Consider the following 20966-nt stretch of genomic DNA (forward strand, 5'->3'; position numbering starts at 1 on the left):
GCAGTACTAAAAAAATAGAAGACTCGGACAGGCACGAAGGGTCCTCGGCTGCGGACATTGTCGGATTCTGCAGTGCAGAATCCGAGCTGCCCGTGGTGATGAGGCCGTAGGCTATATTCACATGAGCGTGAATCTTGCGCGCTTTTTGTGCATTGGGAGACACACAGAACTCGTGCCAATATGAACTCCATTCTTTTGAATTGAGTCAAACACATGAGTGAAGCTGCGAGGTAAAAAATCGTTGCATGTCCTATTTTTTCGTGTCCCTCGGAACACATCGCCCATTGTTTTCAATGGGACAGTCAAACACATAGCACGGCGTGTGATGCGCACGGGAGTGCGATGTGATGTTTCACATTAAAATCGATTAGGAACACTTGTCGATTTTCCAACGCGTGTGAAACAAGCGCCAGAGGATTGCAATTTTACAGAAGTGATGCGAGGCGGTTTTTCCTGAAAAGCGCCTTGCATTCGCGGGTGAAACGCACATTGACAAGCGCGATATCGTGCTGGGTTTCTCAACTCAATATTACACTCGCCATAAGCTTACTTCACACGGGTGAATCACGATCCCAAAATGCGATTTCACTGCGAACACGTGTTTTTATATCAAAACCACCTCACATCACTTCTCTCATTGCTTTCAATGGGGAATCCTAGCGGTGAAATCAATGGGCAATGCGATACAAAGTCATGCGCAAAGATAGGACTACCACGGTTTGTTTCCCGCATCGCGGTATGATGTGTGGAACAATCGCTCATGTCTATGACCCCATTCAAAAGAATTGGGTTGATATTTGTGCGTCTTGCAACCCACACATCTTGCGCGATTTTTTCGGCTGTGTGAAAATGGGCTAAGACCGCTAAAATAGTCACACTCGCCTGTAGATGTGATTTTCATGTGAGTGTGGTGCAAGTTTTCTATTTTTCCTATTAAAACAACATACGATTTTCACACGTTACAGAGATGCGATGCTACGTGTTTTTCTCCCAAAACACATCAGACTGGCAGCAGAAATCACAGTTTTATGCCAGTCTCACATTGTGGATTTGAATTGCGAAATCCATGATCGTCTCCGGCGTGGATGATCTGCGTCATTCTGGATCCATAAACATGAGCAGACAGCAATTGCAATTTCCGCTTGTGGAAATAAAATCGCAGCATACTCTATTCTTCTGTGGATTCCGCACGGACGGCTTCCGTTGAAGTCAATGGAAGCCGTCCAACCTGCGGCCCATCCACAATTAACATTGCAGAAAGGTCGAGGATTCCGCGTCATCGCCTAGCAACTTCGCAAGAAAAAAAAAATCTGTACTCACATGTCCAACGGCGAGCCGTCCGGACCATCGCCATTACAGATTTAAACATCCCCGCATGGCCGCCATAGAAGCGTACACTTTGCAAGAAAATTACATTGCACTCGCATCGCTGCACTTGTGATTTTCACATGTGTAAACACGCTTGTGAAAATTGCCTATTATTTCCAATTGGAGAAAAAATGCATCAAACTTGCATGTACATGCGAGCGCAATGCGTTTTTTTTGTTCTGCCCTCTTATGGAAGAATTGGTGATTCTTCAACAGAATTACCCAAAAATAGAACATGCTGCATTTTCCCTCTTGTTGGGCTGCAAGAGAAAAATTGCAGATGTAAATGCCGCCATTAAAAACAATGGGTTCTTTCCCCGTATGATTTCTTGTCCTTGGCCGGCGTCCGGGTGTACCTGTCTAAATCTGCATTGCTGATGTACTCGGTGGCTTGCCGTCGGACATGCACAGTACCTATTTTTTTCTCAAATCACTCGTCTTCCTGCATCGATGAATGCTTGAGCTGAAGGCAAGAGTTGACTGTTATTGGCTGAGCGCCTCAGCCAATCAGAAGCAACTCTTTCAGCAGACGGGGATTTTAATTCCCCGCTTGCTGAAAGAACTTCAGTGCAGAGCCAGGGACAGCGGAGAGAGGACGCGGCTGAGCCCCGCCAGCTGAAGGAAAGCGAGTATGATTTTTTTTTTACACCAGTTTGGGTTGTTTTTTCAGGGAATGGTTTATATTTAAAGCCCTTTCCTGAAAAACAATTAAGGGTTGAAGGCAACTGGATCCTCTACCACAGCTGTCATCTGTGAATTATTTATTCCCCATGAGGATGAAGAAAACATCTGCCGCATCTGGAAGTTGTGTTCTTCATCCCCGCGAGGGACACGGGAGTCCAACCAAAATACCGGCTTGTAATAGGGTCGTTAAACAAAAATACCGGCATCGGCCTGGCGTTGAATTACCAGCCAGGTGGCAACCCTACGTGTGAGACCAGCCTAATAAGTATTTGCAGTGTAGTTTAACCCTTTAAGTGCAACCTGTCTCCACCCACCATCGAACAACAACCTGTTCCCCATCACCTCCTCGAACAGCGCCATAACTTAGTACATGATGCTGTTCGCAGGCGGCAGGTTCTCCTTAACCACCAGCCATTTTTCGGGTTTCTGTCTTCTTCATCCCCACCTTTCAGGGGCCCCAAGTTTTTTATGCTTTTGCTGACATAGCAGTATGAGGGCTTGTTTTTTGCAGGTCAAGTTTTATTTTCTTAAAGAGGTCATCCGCAGGCCACCTGTTTGTTTGTGTAGATTTCCTGCACTGTTGCGAACAATGAGCTCTATCTTGCGTATATATGCGGCAAAATAGAACATGCTGCATTCTTTTTTGTGCTCATGTATTACGCAATTCCAATACGCTAATGTGATCGGAACTGTATACAGCAAGGTAATTGATTGTTCAGTGACCAAAGGGCAGGGCCCGCAGTTGAGGAGATGGCGAGATAGCTGTTAAGGATGTCATGGTGTCATTACCATCTCCTTTCTTGAGGGAGGTGTGCAACCTTTTGCCCAGGCCCTGGCAGGCCTGTCCAGGCAACACTGGCAATGCGGTTACCTGCATAAACTTCTGTGTGGAAACTTCGGTACTTGCCACGGGTGACGTCACCGTTCCATCCACTGCATCTGACGATGGTGCAATACAGAGGCTGTAGTGTAAATAGACTAAACCAGGAACGGTCGGTGAAGCCTTTCTTTACTGGAACATCCAACAGGGATACTATACAACAGTCCTTGATATGGAGGATTGGTTCCGAGACAATTACTAATTGTGAAGAGGCAGGGAAGCAACTCGGGGCATCTTGATACATACAGTCCACGTTATCTGTAGGATCACTCTCCCAGATGACTTCTCTCGCTCTCTCTACTGGCCAACACTCACTGTTTAGTTGTCTGTTATGGCACTCTTTCAATCCTTCCATAGTAGCTTCTAAATTCTATACCAACTGGGGATAAGACGGGGTTTTCTCCATTCATAGTAGATGGAAATACGGCTCCGCTTCTTTCTTATTGGACAGGCCTAGGTGGGGATCTCTCTTTGTAGACTTTCAGACTCCCTCACTGTCTGACGGACTGACTAGACAGATTAACCACTTGACTGACTGTTAATCCCTTCCCGCTCCAGGGTGTACATTTACAGTACATTTGTCAGATTGCAGTATAATGTAATGCTGTAGCATTGTATCATACTGCAGGAGCGATCAAAACATCGCATGTTGTGGTCCCCTATGGGGGCTAAAAAAAAAAGTAAAAAACAAGATCAATAAAGTTTTATTAATTGTGAAAATAAGTATTAAAAGTTTAAATCACCCCTCTTTTGCCATATCTATAATAAAAAAAAACGAACTCATAAAACAAAAAAACATAGGTATCTCTGCATCCGTAAAAATCCGATCTATCAAAGTAGTGTGTTATTTACCCTGTACAGTGAACGTCGTCTGAAAAAAAAAATAAAGAACACCAGAAATGCACTTTTTCAGTCACCCTGTCTCCCAGAAAAAATGTAATAAAAAGCGAACAAAAAATCGTATGTATTCCAAAATGGTACCAGTGTAAACTACAGGACATCTCGCAAAAAATGAGCCCTCGCACAATGATGTCAACAAAAATAATTAAAAGTTATTGCGCGCAGAGGATGGCGGCAGAAAATAATTGTAAAAAATTGAAAAAATGTCTTTGAAAAAAAAAAAAGTAGTACACCAAAAAAAACTATACAAGTTTGGTATCGTAGTAATCGTACTGACCCATAGAATAAAGTTATCATGTCATTTTTGTTGCAGATTGTGTGCCGTAGAAACAAGACCAACTGAAAAATGGCAGAATTCCTTTTTTTTTTCATTTTACTCCACTAAGAATTTTAAAAAAGTTATTCAGTACACTATATGGTACATTAAATGGTACCATTGAAAAATACAACTTGTTCCGCAAAAAAACAAGCCCTCATACAGCGACGTCGATGAATAAATAAAAGAGTTACGATTTTTTTAAAAGATGGGAGGAAAAAACGAAAATGCAAAAAAAAGGGCCTTGTCATTGTGGGGTTAAGGACACATATATGAACAGTTAGGTATGCTTCTGACCACTACAGTTGCCTGCGAGTTACCACGTATCACACAGGTGTCCAGAGACAGCATAATATGCGGTAATCATACACCCCCCTGTGAGCCCAACCCTATTTGTCTCTATTTTTATTGCCAGTCGTTAATTTTTTTTTTTATAGTCGGTAAACCTCTTTTTAAAACATTTGTAAGGGAGGTGAAAAAAAAAACATTTGGGGGGAAGTTTTGCTTTTGCAGCATTCATGATGCAGTAAAAATGACATTAACTTTATTAACATTACTAAGTTTATTTAAAAAATTATGTTTTACTAGTTTAAAAAAAAAATTCAACTCTTTTATAAAAAAATTGCTTTTTGTTGTTATATTCAGAGCCGCATAGCTTTTTTTTTCAGGGCTCATTTTTTGTGGATCAAGCTGCCTTTTCATTGTCACCATTTTTTGATCACCATTGGATCAATTTTTATTGGGAGACGGAGGGACCAAAGAAACTCAATTTTGGCATTATGTTTTTTTTGTTTTTTTTTACAGCTATCACAGTGTAGGATGAATAATATGATACTTAAATAATTTGGGCTTTTTTGGGTGCAGCGATACCAATTACGATTTTTTTTATTGTTTAGATATATTTGAGGGAAAAATAAGAAGGGATTTTTTGAATTTTTTATATTTTTTTATTTTAACCCCTTAAGGACATGGCCTATTTTGGGCTTAAAGGGGTTGTCCCGCGCCGAAACGGGTTTTTTTTGTTTGTTTTTTTAACCCCCCCCCCCCCCCGTTCGGCGCGAGACAACCCCGATGCAGGGGTTAAAAAAACAAACCGGGTAGTACTTACCCGAATCCCGGCGGTCCGGCGTCTTCATACTCACCTGCTGAAGATGGCCGCCGGGATCCTCTCTCTCTGTGGACCGCAGGGCTTCTGTGCGGTCCATTGCCGATTCCAGCCTCCTGATTGGCTGGAATCGGCACGTGACGGGGCGGAGCTACACAGAGCCGGCATTCTGCACGAGCGGCCCCATTGAAGACAGCAGAAGACCCGGACTGCGCAAGCGCGGCTAATTTGGCCATTAGAGGCCGAAAATTAGTCGGCACCATGGAGACGAGGACGCCAGCAACGGAGCAGGTAAGTATAAAACTTTTGATAACTTCTGTATGGCTCATAATTAATGCACAATGTACATTACAAAGTGCATTACTATGGCCATACAGAAGTGTATAGACCCACTTGCTGCCGCGGGACAACCCCTTTAAGGACTCAACGATTTTTGGTGGATTTTCTTCTCCATTTTTAAAAGTCATAACTTTTGTATTTTTCCGTCGACGCGGCCGTGTAAGGGCTTGTTTTTTGTGTAGTGAACTGTAGTTTTTATTGGCGCCATATTTGGGTACATTGACTATATTGTAAAACTTTTATTATTTTTTTATTATAGCAGAGAGAAAAAAACGCATCAATTCTGCCATAGATTTATTTATATTTTTAAAAGCGTTAATCATGCAGCATAAATGACACAATACACTTATTCTGCGTGTCGGTACGATTACAACAATACCAAAATTCTTACTTTTTTTTTTAGTTTTTTCCACTTTTCTGCAATAGAAACCCTTTTTTGGAAATCTTTTTATTTTCCTAAATCGCTGCATTCAAAGTCCTGTAATTTTTTTATTTTTCTATGTACGGAGCTCTATGAGGGCTTATTTTTTGCGCGACGAGCTGTAGTTTGTATTGATACCATATTGGGGTACATATAGCTTTTTTGATCATTTTTATTGCGTTTTTAGGGAGGCAAAATGCTAAAAATTAGCACTTTGCCTCAGTTTTTAGTGTTTCTTTTAACGCTTTTTTCCCTGCACAGTCAAAAGCATGTGAAACTTATTGTATGCGTCGTTACAGACGCGACAATACCAAATATGTGGGGTTTTAATTTTTTTTACCTTTTTTTATGCTAATATGAGACAAAACATAAAGAAAGTTTTTTTTTACTTTTTTTTTAAATTTTTCTTTTTTATTCATTTTTATTATTTTTTTACACAATTTGTGTCCCTCTGGGGCACTTACAGTATAGCACTGATGATCGCTGTGATAAGGCATGGCAGGGCAATCACAGGCTATGGCAATAAAGGACGCCAGTGTCTGGCGCCCCGTTGCCATAGCAACCAGCCGGGCTCTCTGCGATTATATCGCAAGAGTCCGGTGACGTCACAGAGGGAGCGTGCTCCCTCTGTGAACCCCTCCCATGCCGCGATAATCACTTTATTGGCGACCCCAATGGTCGCTGACTGGTAATCACTTTATTGGCGACCCCAACACCTGAATGGCTATCCCGCTGAGGTCCCGGCAGAAAGTGGGAGACAGAGTCCCTAAGTGGGACTGTCCTGCCTATATCAGGACGTCTGGTCACTTTATACAGAGGTAAGGACAATGTAGAGTAAAATGTAAGACTCTAGATACAAAAGTTAAATTGAACCTTTTATTGTACTAGTTAGTGCACAACTTACTAGGTACTCTATCACCACCTTGTGGTCATTGTAAGAGTTTGCCCACATTAGAAAGAACCTACTCACTTGTTTATTGAATACTTGTGTTAAATCTGCCACTAATGTAGTATTTTTTTATTTATTTCATGATCAGAAATCATTATTGTTTAAGTTGAGTAAATTTTTACTTTTTGGAACAGCCCATTCTAAAGGTGAATATCATTTTTATTTAGCAGTTTACCTGATTTTTTTGCAGGACAGATGGAGCTTTAATATGCTTTTAAAATTAGTCTAATATCGTTTATATATGGAAAAACCTGCAGAAAATACTTGGGATAATGAGGATTTTGTTTACCTTTATTTTCACTTTTTATTGTTTTAACCTTTTTATTGATTTATTTTACATTCTTTTATTTAAAGAATAATCTCAGATTATTCAATAATCTCATCTCAGATTATTATAGCATTTCCACTGGTTAAGCCATATAAGCCAGATAGGTGCAGGTCCCTTCTCTGCAACAGAACTTAAATTTAGTGGCCTATAGTTTCCAGCTTCACTTTTAGCCACCTTTTTGAATATTGGCACCACATTTGCTATGTGCCAATCTCATGGAACATATGCCAGTACTGTGGAGTCCTTAATTATAAGAAACAACGATCAATCTATCACGTTACTTAATTCGCTTAGTACCCGGGAGTGTATGCCATCAAGACTTGACAACTTGTCTATTTTAATCTTTTTAAGGTGGCTCTGTACTGGGTTAGACTTGTGACATTTAGTGAAGAGTTTACTTTATCACTTTGCATTTCACATGGCATTTCATTTTTCTCTGTAAATACAGTGCAGAGAGAAACTTATTGAATAGACTTGCTTTCTCCTCATTACCCTCTACAATTCTTCCCTCATTATTTTTTGAAGGGCCAACACTTTAAATTTTAATTTCTTTATTATTTATATAATTGAAGAACATGTTAGAGTTAGTTTTACTTTCTAATTAGCAGTTCAAGCAAAAGGAATGAGGGCCCTGCTCACAAGAAATTACAATATCATGGCCTCCCAGAATACCACCCGTCTATTTAAGTGTAAGAGCTTAATCACAAAGGGGATTTTCATGGTCATGTTGACCCATTACAATCTAGGGCTATGCAGACATGTTTTTTTTTTACAAGAACGGATGGTCTATGTAAAAAAGAAAATCACAGCATGTCTTATTCTGGTCCAATTTCTGATAACAGTCAGCCATTCAAATCAAAGTGTGGTTAAAAACAGTAATGCACATGGATGACATCTGTATGTTACGTTTTTCATTGCTAAGAAATGTTAGAAAAAAAGTGATTCCTTCCGTTTTTCTTGTGTGCAAGAAGAAACAACTGATGACACGCAGAAGTAAAAAAACAGACATGCAATTATACAGATGCAAAACAGATATACACACAGATCAAAATCAGACATGCTTGTCCTCACTTAAAAAAGGTGGCAGAGTAAACATAAATCAGAGAGGTCAGGAACTGTTGAAAAATAACAAAGTAAATTATAGCCAGTGGCCCAGCTCACCGCTAGTCTAGCGTAACTATGCTATGTAGAGATGAGCGAGTATACTCGCTAAGGCACATTACTCGAGCGAGTAGTGCCTTAGCCGAGTATCTCCCCGCTCGTCTCTAAAGATTCAGGGGCTGGCGCGGGTGACAGGTGAGTTGCGGCGGGGAGCGGGGGGAGAGAGGGAGAGAGAGATCTCCCCTCCGTTCCTCCCCGCTCTCCCCCGCCACTCCCCGCCCCCCGCCGGCCCCCGAATCTTTAGAGACGAGCGGGGAGATACTCGGCTAAGGCACTACTCGCTCGAGTAATGTACCTTAGTGAGTATACTCGCTCATCTCTAATGCTATGCTATGCACCCCAGTCCTCTATGCTGGGGTGTGTTTACATGCCTGTATACATGCAGTAACCACTGCAGACAATCACTTGCCTCAAGCCATAGGGTGAATGCACACGGGCGGATTTGAATTGTGGAATCCGGAAAGGGCGTCCGCCTCTGCATTCTGCAGCAAATACCGCCAGTAGCATGCAATTGACATTGCGGATGGGCCACGGACGCCACAGGAAAAGTAGGAGTTTTTAAAAAATCTGTACTGCGCATGTCTAACAGCGAACCGTGCGGACCATCTGCAATTCAGAAGAGAAGAAGAAAAGCAGGTACGCGCGGATGCCGGCTGGGCACAGGGTCAGATTCCGCTGTGGGCTCCCGCATGCAGAATCCAACCCGCATGTGTGCATGCGGCCATAAACACATTTTTCATTTGCAACTTTTTAAAAAGTTGCAAAATTGTTTTTACACGTCCATTCCAACTTGTGGGCAGGTTTATTAGGAGAGGCATGACTGACATCTTTTTTTCTGTCTTCCTTCTCCATCGGAAAATGAACAAGTTGATCAAACTTTTGCATGATGTTTGAATTTATTGCATTTTGCACTGGTGTAGGATAAGGCGCATGGCAAAAAAATAAAGTTCATAATAATAAATAAATCAGGCCCTATGTCTTTAAGAACCGAGGGAGCGAACACTCCTGCACTGAGTGAGAAGACACCAGGGACAGCACATACAGGTTCTCTGTTTCAAGGGACACTGAGAATAATTTGTTCCATTGTGCACAATGATAATAAACATGTGTTATCTTTAGTAAGTTAAAGTATTCCTCCGGCAATAGAAAAAAAAAGATGGCCGCACCACTTCTCTGACTACCTATTGCATTGTGTATTAGTATGCATCATTAGCATAAGACACTACATGTTGCTTTGATTGGCCACTGCTGACTAGTCAGAGCAACATGCAGTGCCTTAGACTACCAATGCATACTAAAAGCTCCTTCACACTGGCGAGAAAATCGGGCGATTTTCTTGCAATGCGAGAGTGAAAAAACAATGAATTTCAATGGTTTCATTCTCATTTGCAATGTTTTCACTCCTGCGTTGCTGCGTGAATAAAAAGTCGCAGCATCTCCTTTCTTTTTGCGATATCACCCATTGTTTCCAATGGGGCTGGCAGCGACAGCAGCACCGGCCCCATTGAAAGCAATGGGAGAACATCGCGATCCCCTGGAGCGGCTGTGACAGCAGCGGCAGAGGATTCCTTCATCTCCGCAGGTATTTAAGGCTGTCACATCCAGGGGTTTCCACATGTTTTCATGCCGGTGGCAGCAGTGATCGTGATCTCCTGCCGCAGCTGTGACAGCCGCAGCGGAGATGAAGGGAACCCCCGCAGGGATGCGAAGCTGTTGCATTCAGGGGCTTCCACATCGTTTCAATGGAGCCGACGATTATATAGTGGAGGACCAATGATATCACAGAGGGAAACGTTCCCTTCGTGAACCCTTTACATTCCGGGATCAACATCGATCGCGGCATCAAAGGGGTAAACAGTGAGGTTTAGTGTGCTCACTGATCCCTGCTGTTGCAGCAGGAGACCGGCTGTCAGTCACATGCGACTCCCGCTGCAGGATGGCGAGGGCTCACTTCTGACAAAAGTTTACCCCTTGCATTAAGTGTCAGGCTGGACAGCCATTTGGGATGTCTAGTCACCATTAAAGTGATTACCAGCCGGAGTGCTGCGGCTCCCCAGCTGGTAATCACTCTGTGGCGCCACGGCGCATGCACACACTGACGACAGTGTGTGCATTCGGGATCTTCCTTCCCCCTCCCAACCTCTCCGCCTTAGTTCTGCAAGAGGAGAGCAGAAGGGAGGAGACGCTGCTGTGGGCGCACACATTTCCGCCTTCAGCAGTGCTGAGAGGAGAAGGAACAGGGGGTAAGTATATTGGTTTCAGGGGGGCTCTAATACTACTGGGGCTACTGTGTCGGTCACTATTACTTCTGGAGCTACTGTGAGGGTCACTGTTACTACTGGGCTCGATATAGAGGACACCTGGGGCTGATATAGAAGATACTATTAGTAATAGTGTCCCCTATATCAGCCCCAGTAATAATAATATTAGTACTCTTAGGCCACTGGGGGGGACACTATTGTTACTGAGGCCACTGTGGGGGGTTACTATTACTACTGAGGCCACTGTGGGGGTCACTATTACTACTGAGGTAACTGTGGGGGTCACTATTACTACTCAGGTCACTGTGGGGGACACTATTACTACTGGGGTCACTGTGGGGTCACTTTTTACTACTAGGCCACTGTGGAGTTCACTATTACTACTGGGGTCACTGTGGGGGACACCATTATTATTGGGGCCACTGTGGGGGCCACTATTACTACTGGGGCCACTGTGGGGGGCTCTAATACTACTGGGGTTACTGTGGTGGTCTCTATTACTTCTGGAGCTACTGTGGGGGTGTAACTGTTACTACTGGTGTCAATATAGAAGATGCTATTAGTAATAGTGTCCCCTATATCAGCCCCAGTAATAATAGTATTAGTACTGAGGCTGCTGTGGGGGACAATATTATTACTGAGGCCACTGTGGGGGACACTATTACTACCGAGGCCACTGTGGGGGGTCACTATTACTACTGAGGGAACTATGGGGGTCACTATTACTACTGAGGTCACTGTGAGTACACTATTACTGGGGTCACTGTGGGGGGTCACTATTACTACTAGGGCTGCTGTGGGGTACACTATTACTACTGGGGCCACTGTGGGAGACACTATTACTACTGGGGCCACTGTGGGAGACACTATTACTACTGGGGCCACTGTGGGGGTCCTAATACTACTGGGGCTACTGTGGTGGTCACTATTACTTCTGGAGCTACTGTGGGGTCACTGATACTACTGGGGTCAATATAGAGGACACTATTAGTAATAATGTCCTCTATATCGATCTGGGGTTGATATAGAAGATACTATTACTAATAGTGTCCCCTATATCAGCCGCAGTAATAATAGTATTACTACTGGGGCCACTGTGGGGGACACTATTATTACTGAGGTAACTGTGGGGGTCACTATTACAACTGAGGTCACTGTGGGGTACACTGTTACTACTGGGGTCACTGTGGGGGTTACTATTACTACTGGGTCGCTGTGGGGTACACTATTACTACTGGGGTCACTGTGGGGGACACTATTACTACTGGGGCTACTGTGGGGGTCACTATTACTACTGAGATAGCTATGGGGGTCACTATTACTACTGAGGTAACTGTGGGGACACCATTACTACTTAGGTCACTGTGGGGGACACTATTACTACTGGGGTCACTGTGGGGTCACTTTTTACTACTAGGCTGCTGTGAAGTTCACTATTACTACTGGGGTCACTGTCGGGGACACCATTATTATTGGGGCCACTGTGGAGGACACTATTACTACTGGGGCCACTGTGGGGGGCTCTAATACTACTGGGGTTACTGTGGTGGTCTCTATTACTTCTGGAGCTACTGTGGGGGTGTAACTGTTACTACTGGTGTCAATATAGAAGATGCTATTAGTAATAGTGTCCCCTATATCAGCCCCAGTAATAATAGTATTAGTACTGAGGCTGCTGTGGGGGACAATATTATTACTGAGGCCACTGTGGTGGACACTATTACTACCGAGGCCACTGTGGGGGGTCACTATTACTACTGAGGGAACTATGGGGGTCACTATTACTACTGAGGTCACTGTGAGTACACTATTACTACTGGGGTCACTGTGGGGGGTCACTATTACTACTAGGGCCGCTGTGGGGTACACTATTACTACTGGGGCCACTGTGGGAGACACTATTACTACTGGGGCCACTGTGGGGAGTCCTAATACTACTGGGGCTACTGTGGTGGTCACTATTACTTCTGGAGCTATTGTGGGGTCACTGATACTACTGGGGTCAATATAGAGGACACTATTAGTAATAATGTCCTCTATATCGATCTGGGGTTGATATAGAAGATACTATTACTAATAGTGTCCCCTATATCAGCCCCAGTAATAATAGTATTACTACTGGGGCCACTGTGGGGGACACTATTATTACTGAGGTAACTGTGGGGGTCACTATTACTACTGAGGTCACTGTGGGGACACTATTACTACTGAGGCCGCTGTGGGGTACACTATTACTACTGGGGTCACTGTGGAAGACTCTATTACTACTGGGGCCACTGTGGGGGGCTCTAATACTACTGGGGCTACTGTGGTGGTCACTATTACTTCTGGAGCTACTGTGGGGGTCACTGATATTACTGGGGTCAATATAGAGGACACTATTGGTAATAATGTCCTCTATATCGATCTGGGGCTGATATAGAAGATACTATTAGTAATAGTGTCTCCTACATCAGCCCCAGTAATAATAGTATTACTACTGGGGCCACTGTGGGGGACACTATTGTTACTGAGGCCGCTGTAGGGGACACTATTACTACTGGGGTCAGTTTGGGGGTCACTATAACTATTGAGGGCCACTGTGGGGGTCACGATTACTACTGAGGCCACTCTGCGTGTGGGAACATACTTCAAGCTGACTTAGGGTATTTTTACATGTGCTGTAGAATGTCCGCAGATGGAAATTTCCATGGCAAATTCCGCAGCTTTTCTGCATCCCAAAAAAGTCAAAATCTGTACCATTGGTGCGGATTTTGTCTGGAAATGAACCGCGTACCCACAGCTGATTTCATACTATGCGGCGCTCCACCTCACCTCCTCCGAGGACTTCCCAACTTCCATTAGCCGGGGAACGCTGACAGGGGAAAGTCTTCAGAGGAGGTGAGGGGGATCATAGTATGAAATCAGCTGGGAATACGCGGCTGATTTTCAGTCAAAATACGGATTTAGATTGTTTATCTTTATGTGGAAGTGCTGCGGAATTTGCTCCCTGTCTTTTTTGAAACGACAGAGGTAAAATCGTAGGTTGGGATAAGCCCCGCCCCTGGCCACACCCCTCTGTGCCACTTTTACCCTGGAAAAATCTGGTCACCTTAGTTAACCTTTTTAAGGGGAAAACGTTACTTTGAGGGTACAGAGGAGGCACTGTTGGGCGGCTCTGTTACCTTTAGAAGGCACTATGACTTAGAGGACGGAGAAGGGATACTATTTTGGCCTGCCGCCTTTAGGCCGGCTGCACACGACCAGGTGGGATTCTGGATGCGGGATCCTGCAGCGGAATCCAACCCTGCGCCCGGCCAGTAACCATACGTACCCGTCTTCTTTCCTTCTTCATCTGTGTTGCGTATGGTCCAGGCGGAATCTGTGACCTGTCCGCAATGTTAATTGCGGACGGGCTGCGGCTCGGACGGCTTAATTGACTTCAATGGAAGCTATCCGTGCGTACCCTGCACTAAAATAGAGCTGACTGTGATATTCTCTCCGCGAGCGGAAAATCACAATTGATTTCCATTCGTGGGCAGGATAAAGCGCTTTTCCATAGCAGGTTGTGGGAGGTATTGGCTGCGGAGTCAAGAGGCGGACGCCCGCTCCGGATTCTGTAATGTAAAACCGTTCATGTGCAGCTGGCCTTAGGGGGCACTATTACACTTTGAGGCACAAAATAGGTCCTGAGAGGGGCAGTGCGGGTAGCAATAAGATAGGGAAAGTGTACAGAGATGAGTTGGGACTGGAAGAGGCATTCGGGGCCCAGACAGAGGAGAAAAGGGAAATGGAATGACTGTAATCAAAGGAGGCATAAATTATGATCACTGGAGGTAACAGCACTGTAATCACTATCACTGGGTAGAACTGCAGTCTGACACTTATATGGTGAATCATCTATGGCTGCTGTGTTATTATAACAGATAGATACCGGTATACAGTTTCTGATATATTATGTTGCCTCCAATGTATATATACTTTTACTTTTTCACCCACCAGCCTTTAGCTATACCCCTGGTGATAATGTATAGCCTGTTTGGGAGCAGTTGGTGGTATGAGTACAATACTGGGCTCTATGTGTACACAGTAGGACGAGTATGGCTAACATTCTGGTTAGGATTACTGTTCGGCTATATACTGTAGCGTTGTGCTGTATATGTGCTGCATGTAGTAACGCATGCGCAGACCGCACGCCTCGGCGGCTGCACTGGTCCTCCTCACAGCCTGCTGCTGACGTCACAAACTCGCCTGGCCACATGACCAGAGCAGCCGTTCGCCTGTGATTGGCTGCCGGAGGAGGAAGGGAAGCTGCTGGTCATGTGATCAGTGTGGTCATGGACGGCGCCGAGGAGGGCGGACTGGGGCTGATTGTGAAGCTGCCGCTAGCTGAATGCCCGCAGGTGACTATATAGCAGCTGGCGGAGACTGACTTATAATAGTACTGCAGCCTTCTCACCCGGAGGTGATGGGATTTGTAGTTCCCCTGCAGGTGTCTGACTTGTGCACTTTCCTACAGAAATGCCCCTAATTGTAGACCTAGAGGCCTTCCCAACACGCTGCGGTGCAGTGAGAGGCGGTGCAGATGGCGGTCTGTAGTAGAATGCGCCGTTCTAGAAGGGCTTATTCACATCAGTCACTTTTCACATCATCTGCTGTCCGGATTTGCAGCGGACGGCGCACTGACCCGTTAGGGTTCCCCTGGCGGAATCCCACGCTGAGTTTTCCGCATCTAAGGCCGCCTGCACACGGGCGGCTTTTAGTTGCGGAATCCTGATGAGCGTGTCTCCGCGTTCCGCAGCAGTAACCACCCATAGCATGCACAATGATTCTTTCTGCACACGAGCGGAAAACTATTTCCTGTGGAATCCGCGGTCGGCGTCCGCAGCAAATACCGTCCGTTACCTCCTATGGAGATCCGGTGCTTTCTACACACGAGCGGAGAAAAAAAAACACGAACGGCTTCCATTGAGGTCAATGGAAAATCTGGCACGAGTATAAACCGCGTTCTTTTGAATGGGGTCATGCACATGAGCGATGTTTATCTGCATGGCGCCGCAATACAGTAAACAAATCGCGGCATGTTGTAACTTTGTGTGCTCTTGCATCGCAGCTTCCAATGGGGCTGGCGGCGGCATCGCACTGCGTGCTAGGTGCACGCGATGCAAGGTTTCCCCATTGAAAACAATGGGAGGAACTCTGTGATCCCCCACTGCGGTTGTCGGCTACTTTCCTGGTTTTGTTACAAAATGCCTCGCATCTGCGGCAAAATCACATGTGGGCGAGCGCGAAACCGGATTGTGAATCGCGGCTTGATATCGCATTTGCCTGTGTACACTTAGGCCTCATGTCCACGGGGAAAATCAGGCCCGCTACGGATTCTCCATGTAGAATCCGTAGCGGGTCCCTCCTGCCCCACGGACATGAGGCATAAAAATAAGAAAAAACTTACCTCTCGCCCGCTCCGGATCTTCCCTTCGCCGCGGTGTCTTCTTTGCGTCGCCCGGCGGATGCGCAGGATGACGTCGGGGACGTGCCCCGCGCATGCGCCGGCCCGAAGAAAAAAGATCCGGCCGCGACGGAGAGAAGATGGAACCGCGGCGAAGGGAAGATCCGGAGCGGGTGAGTAAATTCCTATTTTAGGTCTCCGGACGGCTTCCATAGGCTTCAATAGAAGCCTGCGGGAGCCGTCCCCACGGAAGACCGCACGTAAATGGAGCATGGCCCAGATGTTTTCATGCTCCATTTTTTTAAAAAAAATCCCTTTTATTGACCATCCGCGGGTATTTATCTACCCACGGGTGGTCAATGCATCCCTATGGGGTGCGGATCCGCGGGCAGGAGAAGAGTTAAAATCCGCTGCGGATTTTAATTCTTCTTTGCCCGTGGACATGAGGCCTTAGCCTAAAGACGCAGAAAATTCTGCGCTAAGGCCGCCTTCACACAATTGTGCCCGCTGCAGCGCAACGTATTTGTGCACTGAAGAAGACTTTTTTATTTTTTTGCACATGCATCGGTGTTAATGTGTTTTTCTGCCCACAAGGCAGGTCATTTGAATTTGTGATTTAAGTTTTCTAATTAGTCTAATGATTTCCAGATGTGTTATCCAGTGGAATTACGCGTGTTTCACTCGTCTCCTTGCGTATTGCAGGCTCATTTGCGCACTCACCGTTGACTTCTATGGGGACCTTTGGTGCACAAATCTGAGTGCCCCCCCCCCTCCCCAACCACACACACAGGATCTCTGGGGGTCCCTCTTGCCTTCTTTCCAGTCACTGCTGCATCATAGCAGTGGCTGGAGTGAATGCAGAGCTGGCTGTGCTTGGGCAGCGCTGCACCATTCATCTTGATGGTGCCGATAGAAATAACCGAGTGCTATGTTGATTTTTTTCGTCAGCCTCGGCTTATATTAATGGAACTGCAGTGCGGCCAGCGCTCCATTCAAAGCGACGTAACTACAGTCGGAGCTGCAATGCAGAAGCGACTGGCAGTGGCGCAAAAAATAGCCCCCTTTCTTGGGGTTGGTGGGGGTCCGAGATATCTTGTGGATAGGTGAAAACTAAAAAAAATAAACCCGCTTTGCCTGAAAACCTGTTTAAACTTTTTTTTTACATTCCACTAGAGGACTTGAACTTGCGTTCGCTTGTACAATATACTGTGATACCTCTGTACTGCAGTATGTTGTGCTTTTTGTGGCACTGATTCAGCGCCATTCTAGTATTCTATTGCATGTTATGGAAATCCGCATCAAAGAAAAAAAGAACTGACGTTGATTCCCGATGCAGATTTGACTCATTGACGAGGAATAAATCTCTGTGTTGATCTGCATTAAAATTTGCTGCAGAATTTCGGGACTCGGCTTCTGATATCTGCTGCAGGTTAAAGTGTCAGATCCATATCGGGAAAAATACTAAATATGCCATGTAAACGAGGCCTTATTAAAGGGGACCTGGCCCACAAACTGTTCTTTGCGGGGCAAGAGAGTCACGCTCACAGGCCGAGTGCCAATGTCCAATTTTTGCAAACTGTGTAAATCTGAGATCATCAATTATAAAACCGATGTTCGTAAAATTGTGCTGTAATTTCTCTTCCAGTTTCTTCACAAAGTCATCGATGGAGTCTGCGGCAGGGCGAAGCCTCGATTTCAGGACTATGGCAGCATCTGGAACTTGAGGGAATGGCTGGAAGTCTTGGATGACACCACCACTCTTATTAAAACTGCTGTTGGCAAAGATGCGTCCTCAAATGAGGTTGGTTTTCACAAAGTATCACTTTGGAATGTAGAATGAAAGATTACACTTTCCTACCAAAAGTAATCGGACACCTGAGCAAAAATCGGAAGTAGTATTTATTTACGCATGTTACTACTTAGTGGGGCTCCTTAAGCCCTAAAGACATCGGATACTCTCCGTGACATACTTTCTACTAATGTCTGATACACTTCAGCTGGTATTTCCCTCCATTCATCCTGCAAACATCTGGTGAGTTCTCTTAAAGAAGATATATCAGCCTGTCTACAAAGGTGCAACGAGCATTGTTGTTGGAAGCTGAGCAATAGAAGAACATTCTGTGGTATAATGAATCGCTCTACTCCACCATCAGATCAGATGCATGTACCTGGGTGTGGAGGATGCTCAGGGAACGCCTTTTTCTTGAGTATGCTGTGCCAACAGTTAGGTATGGCAGAGGTTCCGTTATGATCTAGGGATGTGTTACATAGCATGGTCTCGCTCCGTTGATTGTAGTGGCTAGAACCATGAACACGGAGGTATACCCTGACATTCTAGACAATAATGTGCTGCTGACAGTGTGGTATACTCTGGGAATGGTCGGCCATACTTCCAACAAGACAACGTGCCTTGTCACACATCTAAAGCTGTTTTATATTGGTTTGAGGATATGGATGCTTCATGATTGGACCGGCTGCACAGAGTCCTGGCCTGAACCTACTGAACATCTTTGGGACAAACGGGAAAGTTGGGTCAGGAAACATGAATGGCCTCCATCTTTTTTGAGAGAACTTGCAGAAAAAATGTCTCTGGACATTTTCAGGATGAATGGAGGGAAATGCTAACTGAAGTGCATCAGAAGTTAGTAGAAAGTATGTCACAAAGAGTATCTGATGTTATTGGGGCGCAAAGGAGACCCGCTTAGTATTACCATATGGAAATAAATACTTTTGCTTCTTGCTAATTACTTTTGTTAGGGTAGTGTACAGTACAATAATAAGCTGTAGATTGTGGTGATGTAACGATTAAAGCCTGACAACTTCTCCGATGGAACATATTACATTTACATTATCTGCCTCCATGGCACTAACGGCTGTTATGGCCTAATTCACCTAAAATCCTATATGCATTTACAGTCGCTGCATCATTTCCATTTGTGCTTCTGGCTATGTCCACGCATACCGGAACTGCGGTGGATATTCTGTGCAGATTTGCGCATGTGAAATCTGCCCTTGATTACGATCCTGGGCATGTCTATAACATTTAACAAATCTCAACCCCATGCTGCAGATGTATTCTTGCACAAATATTGACCTGTGCTACAGATATTTAAATGCTGCAGATTTTACCCTTTTCAATGCAGAGGGGTAAAAATCGGTGGCAAAATCAGCAGTTTGGGTTCGTACTGGATTTTTCCACTGCGTGTGGGCGTCCGCTAAGGCTTTTACCTTCTTATTCACTTTAGATATTTGCGCCATGGATCTGACAGTGCCATCTACAACAGAACTCTGAGGTCAGTGACAGATGAGTATATTCTGGTCATATTTATGCATCTGCAATACAAAATAGTCTCCTGGCATGACCAAGGGTCTCCTGATCTGACCTACATAGATTCCTATAAGGTTCAGAATTTGGGTCAGAAGACACTATTTCATATTACGGATGCATCAATGTGACCTGAATACACTCCCCTGTCATTGGCCTGAGCCTTGGACTTCATGCGGATCAGTACACCGCTCTAGCTCCAGTCAGTAGGGCCAATTCACACGTGCCCATCCAGTGGGGCTTGCACTTAGAAACTGTGCCAAAAATTGCTGCACAACAAAACTGTGGATGTGTTAAAGATAATATATACATTTTGTTTCTTGTATTTATAGACTTCTGATGAACTTGGTGGAATAAATCCAGAATACCAAGAAATGATTAGCAAGTGCATAAAAGGTAGAAAACCTGAAATTAAAGATGCCTTGGTGGAGAAGGTGTGTGCCATGTCCTCTGCACACTTACAAGATTTTGACTGGCAGCTAAAGGTACGTGCTTCGCGTAGCATCATGTATAACGGGACATGTTGCTGTATTTATTTTGTGTTTTCTTTAAATTTAGGGCAGCAAACAAAATCCCAAATTTTTTGTGATGTCATAAACAGTCTAAAAACATTTGTCAAAATGCTGCCTGTGACTAGATAAAGACCAAAAAAGGTACTTTTTAGTTATTTTCCTCTATAACCCCCTGGAGATGTGCTCTGGGAGAGAATAGCCTATAGATGAAGTATAGAAGTAATTCCTATGTAGGTCTGTAGTCATCCATCACTGGAGGTGTTGCCCCCTAGCTGGTCAGAATAGCGCCCCCATCTCTTGTAAAATTATGTTCAATGATTCGGCTCTCCACTCCCTGCAGACTTCACAGCTGGTCCCTTGCTTCCCCCAACTGTGAGAACAGGCCCCCACTACTTGTCTAGTGGGGAAGCCTGATGCAACAGGTTTATCCCCCCACCCCCTCTAATTCCCCATTAGTCCCCAGCAGGCAGGCTCCTCACCCCTAGGCTACCTCAGTAGTCACACCAGGCTCCCCACCCCTAGGCTTACCCACTAATCACAGCAGGCTTCCTGTCTTTTCTGCTTCCCTCTAGTCACAGCAGACTCTCCCCTCCCTTCTTCTACTTCCCACTAGTTGTAGCAGGCTACCTCCCCTAATTCTACTTCTTCATAGACACAGCAGGCTTCCTCCTTCTACCTAACCTCTAGTTATAGCAGTCTACCTTTCCTTCTAATTCCCCACTAATCATTACAGGCTTCCTTTTTTCCCCATCAGCTTCCCCCACTAGTCGTCGCAGGCTTCCTTTCCCCCACTGTACTTTCCCGCTAGTCGCCGCAGGCTTCCTTTTCCCACTGTACTTCCCCGCTAGTTGCCGCAGGCTTCCTTTTCCCACACTACTTCCCCGCTAGTTGCCGCAGGCTTCCTTTCCCCACTCTACTCCCCCTCTAGTCGCCGCAGGCTTCCTCTCCCCACTCTACTTCCCCTCTAGTCGCCGCAGGCTTCCTTTCCC

General features: G+C 45.1%; 1 protein-coding gene across 1 annotated transcript in view; it reads left to right on the forward strand.

Moving 5' to 3' along the window:
* The first annotated feature begins 14977 nt into the window (after positions 1-14977).
* The window catches only part of COMMD8 (COMM domain containing 8), a 30022-nt gene continuing 24033 nt past the window's right edge, over positions 14978-20966 (forward strand). Inside the window, exons 1-3 of the mRNA XM_066573126.1 lie at positions 14978-15094; positions 17786-17941; positions 19798-19950. Coding sequence (XP_066429223.1) covers positions 15029-15094; positions 17786-17941; positions 19798-19950 — 375 coding nt within the window. The 5' untranslated portion in view covers positions 14978-15028. The remainder of the gene's footprint in view (positions 15095-17785; positions 17942-19797; positions 19951-20966) is intronic.

This window comes from Eleutherodactylus coqui, chromosome 7, assembly GCF_035609145.1.
Source record: "Eleutherodactylus coqui strain aEleCoq1 chromosome 7, aEleCoq1.hap1, whole genome shotgun sequence".
Taxonomy (NCBI): domain Eukaryota; kingdom Metazoa; phylum Chordata; class Amphibia; order Anura; family Eleutherodactylidae; genus Eleutherodactylus; species Eleutherodactylus coqui.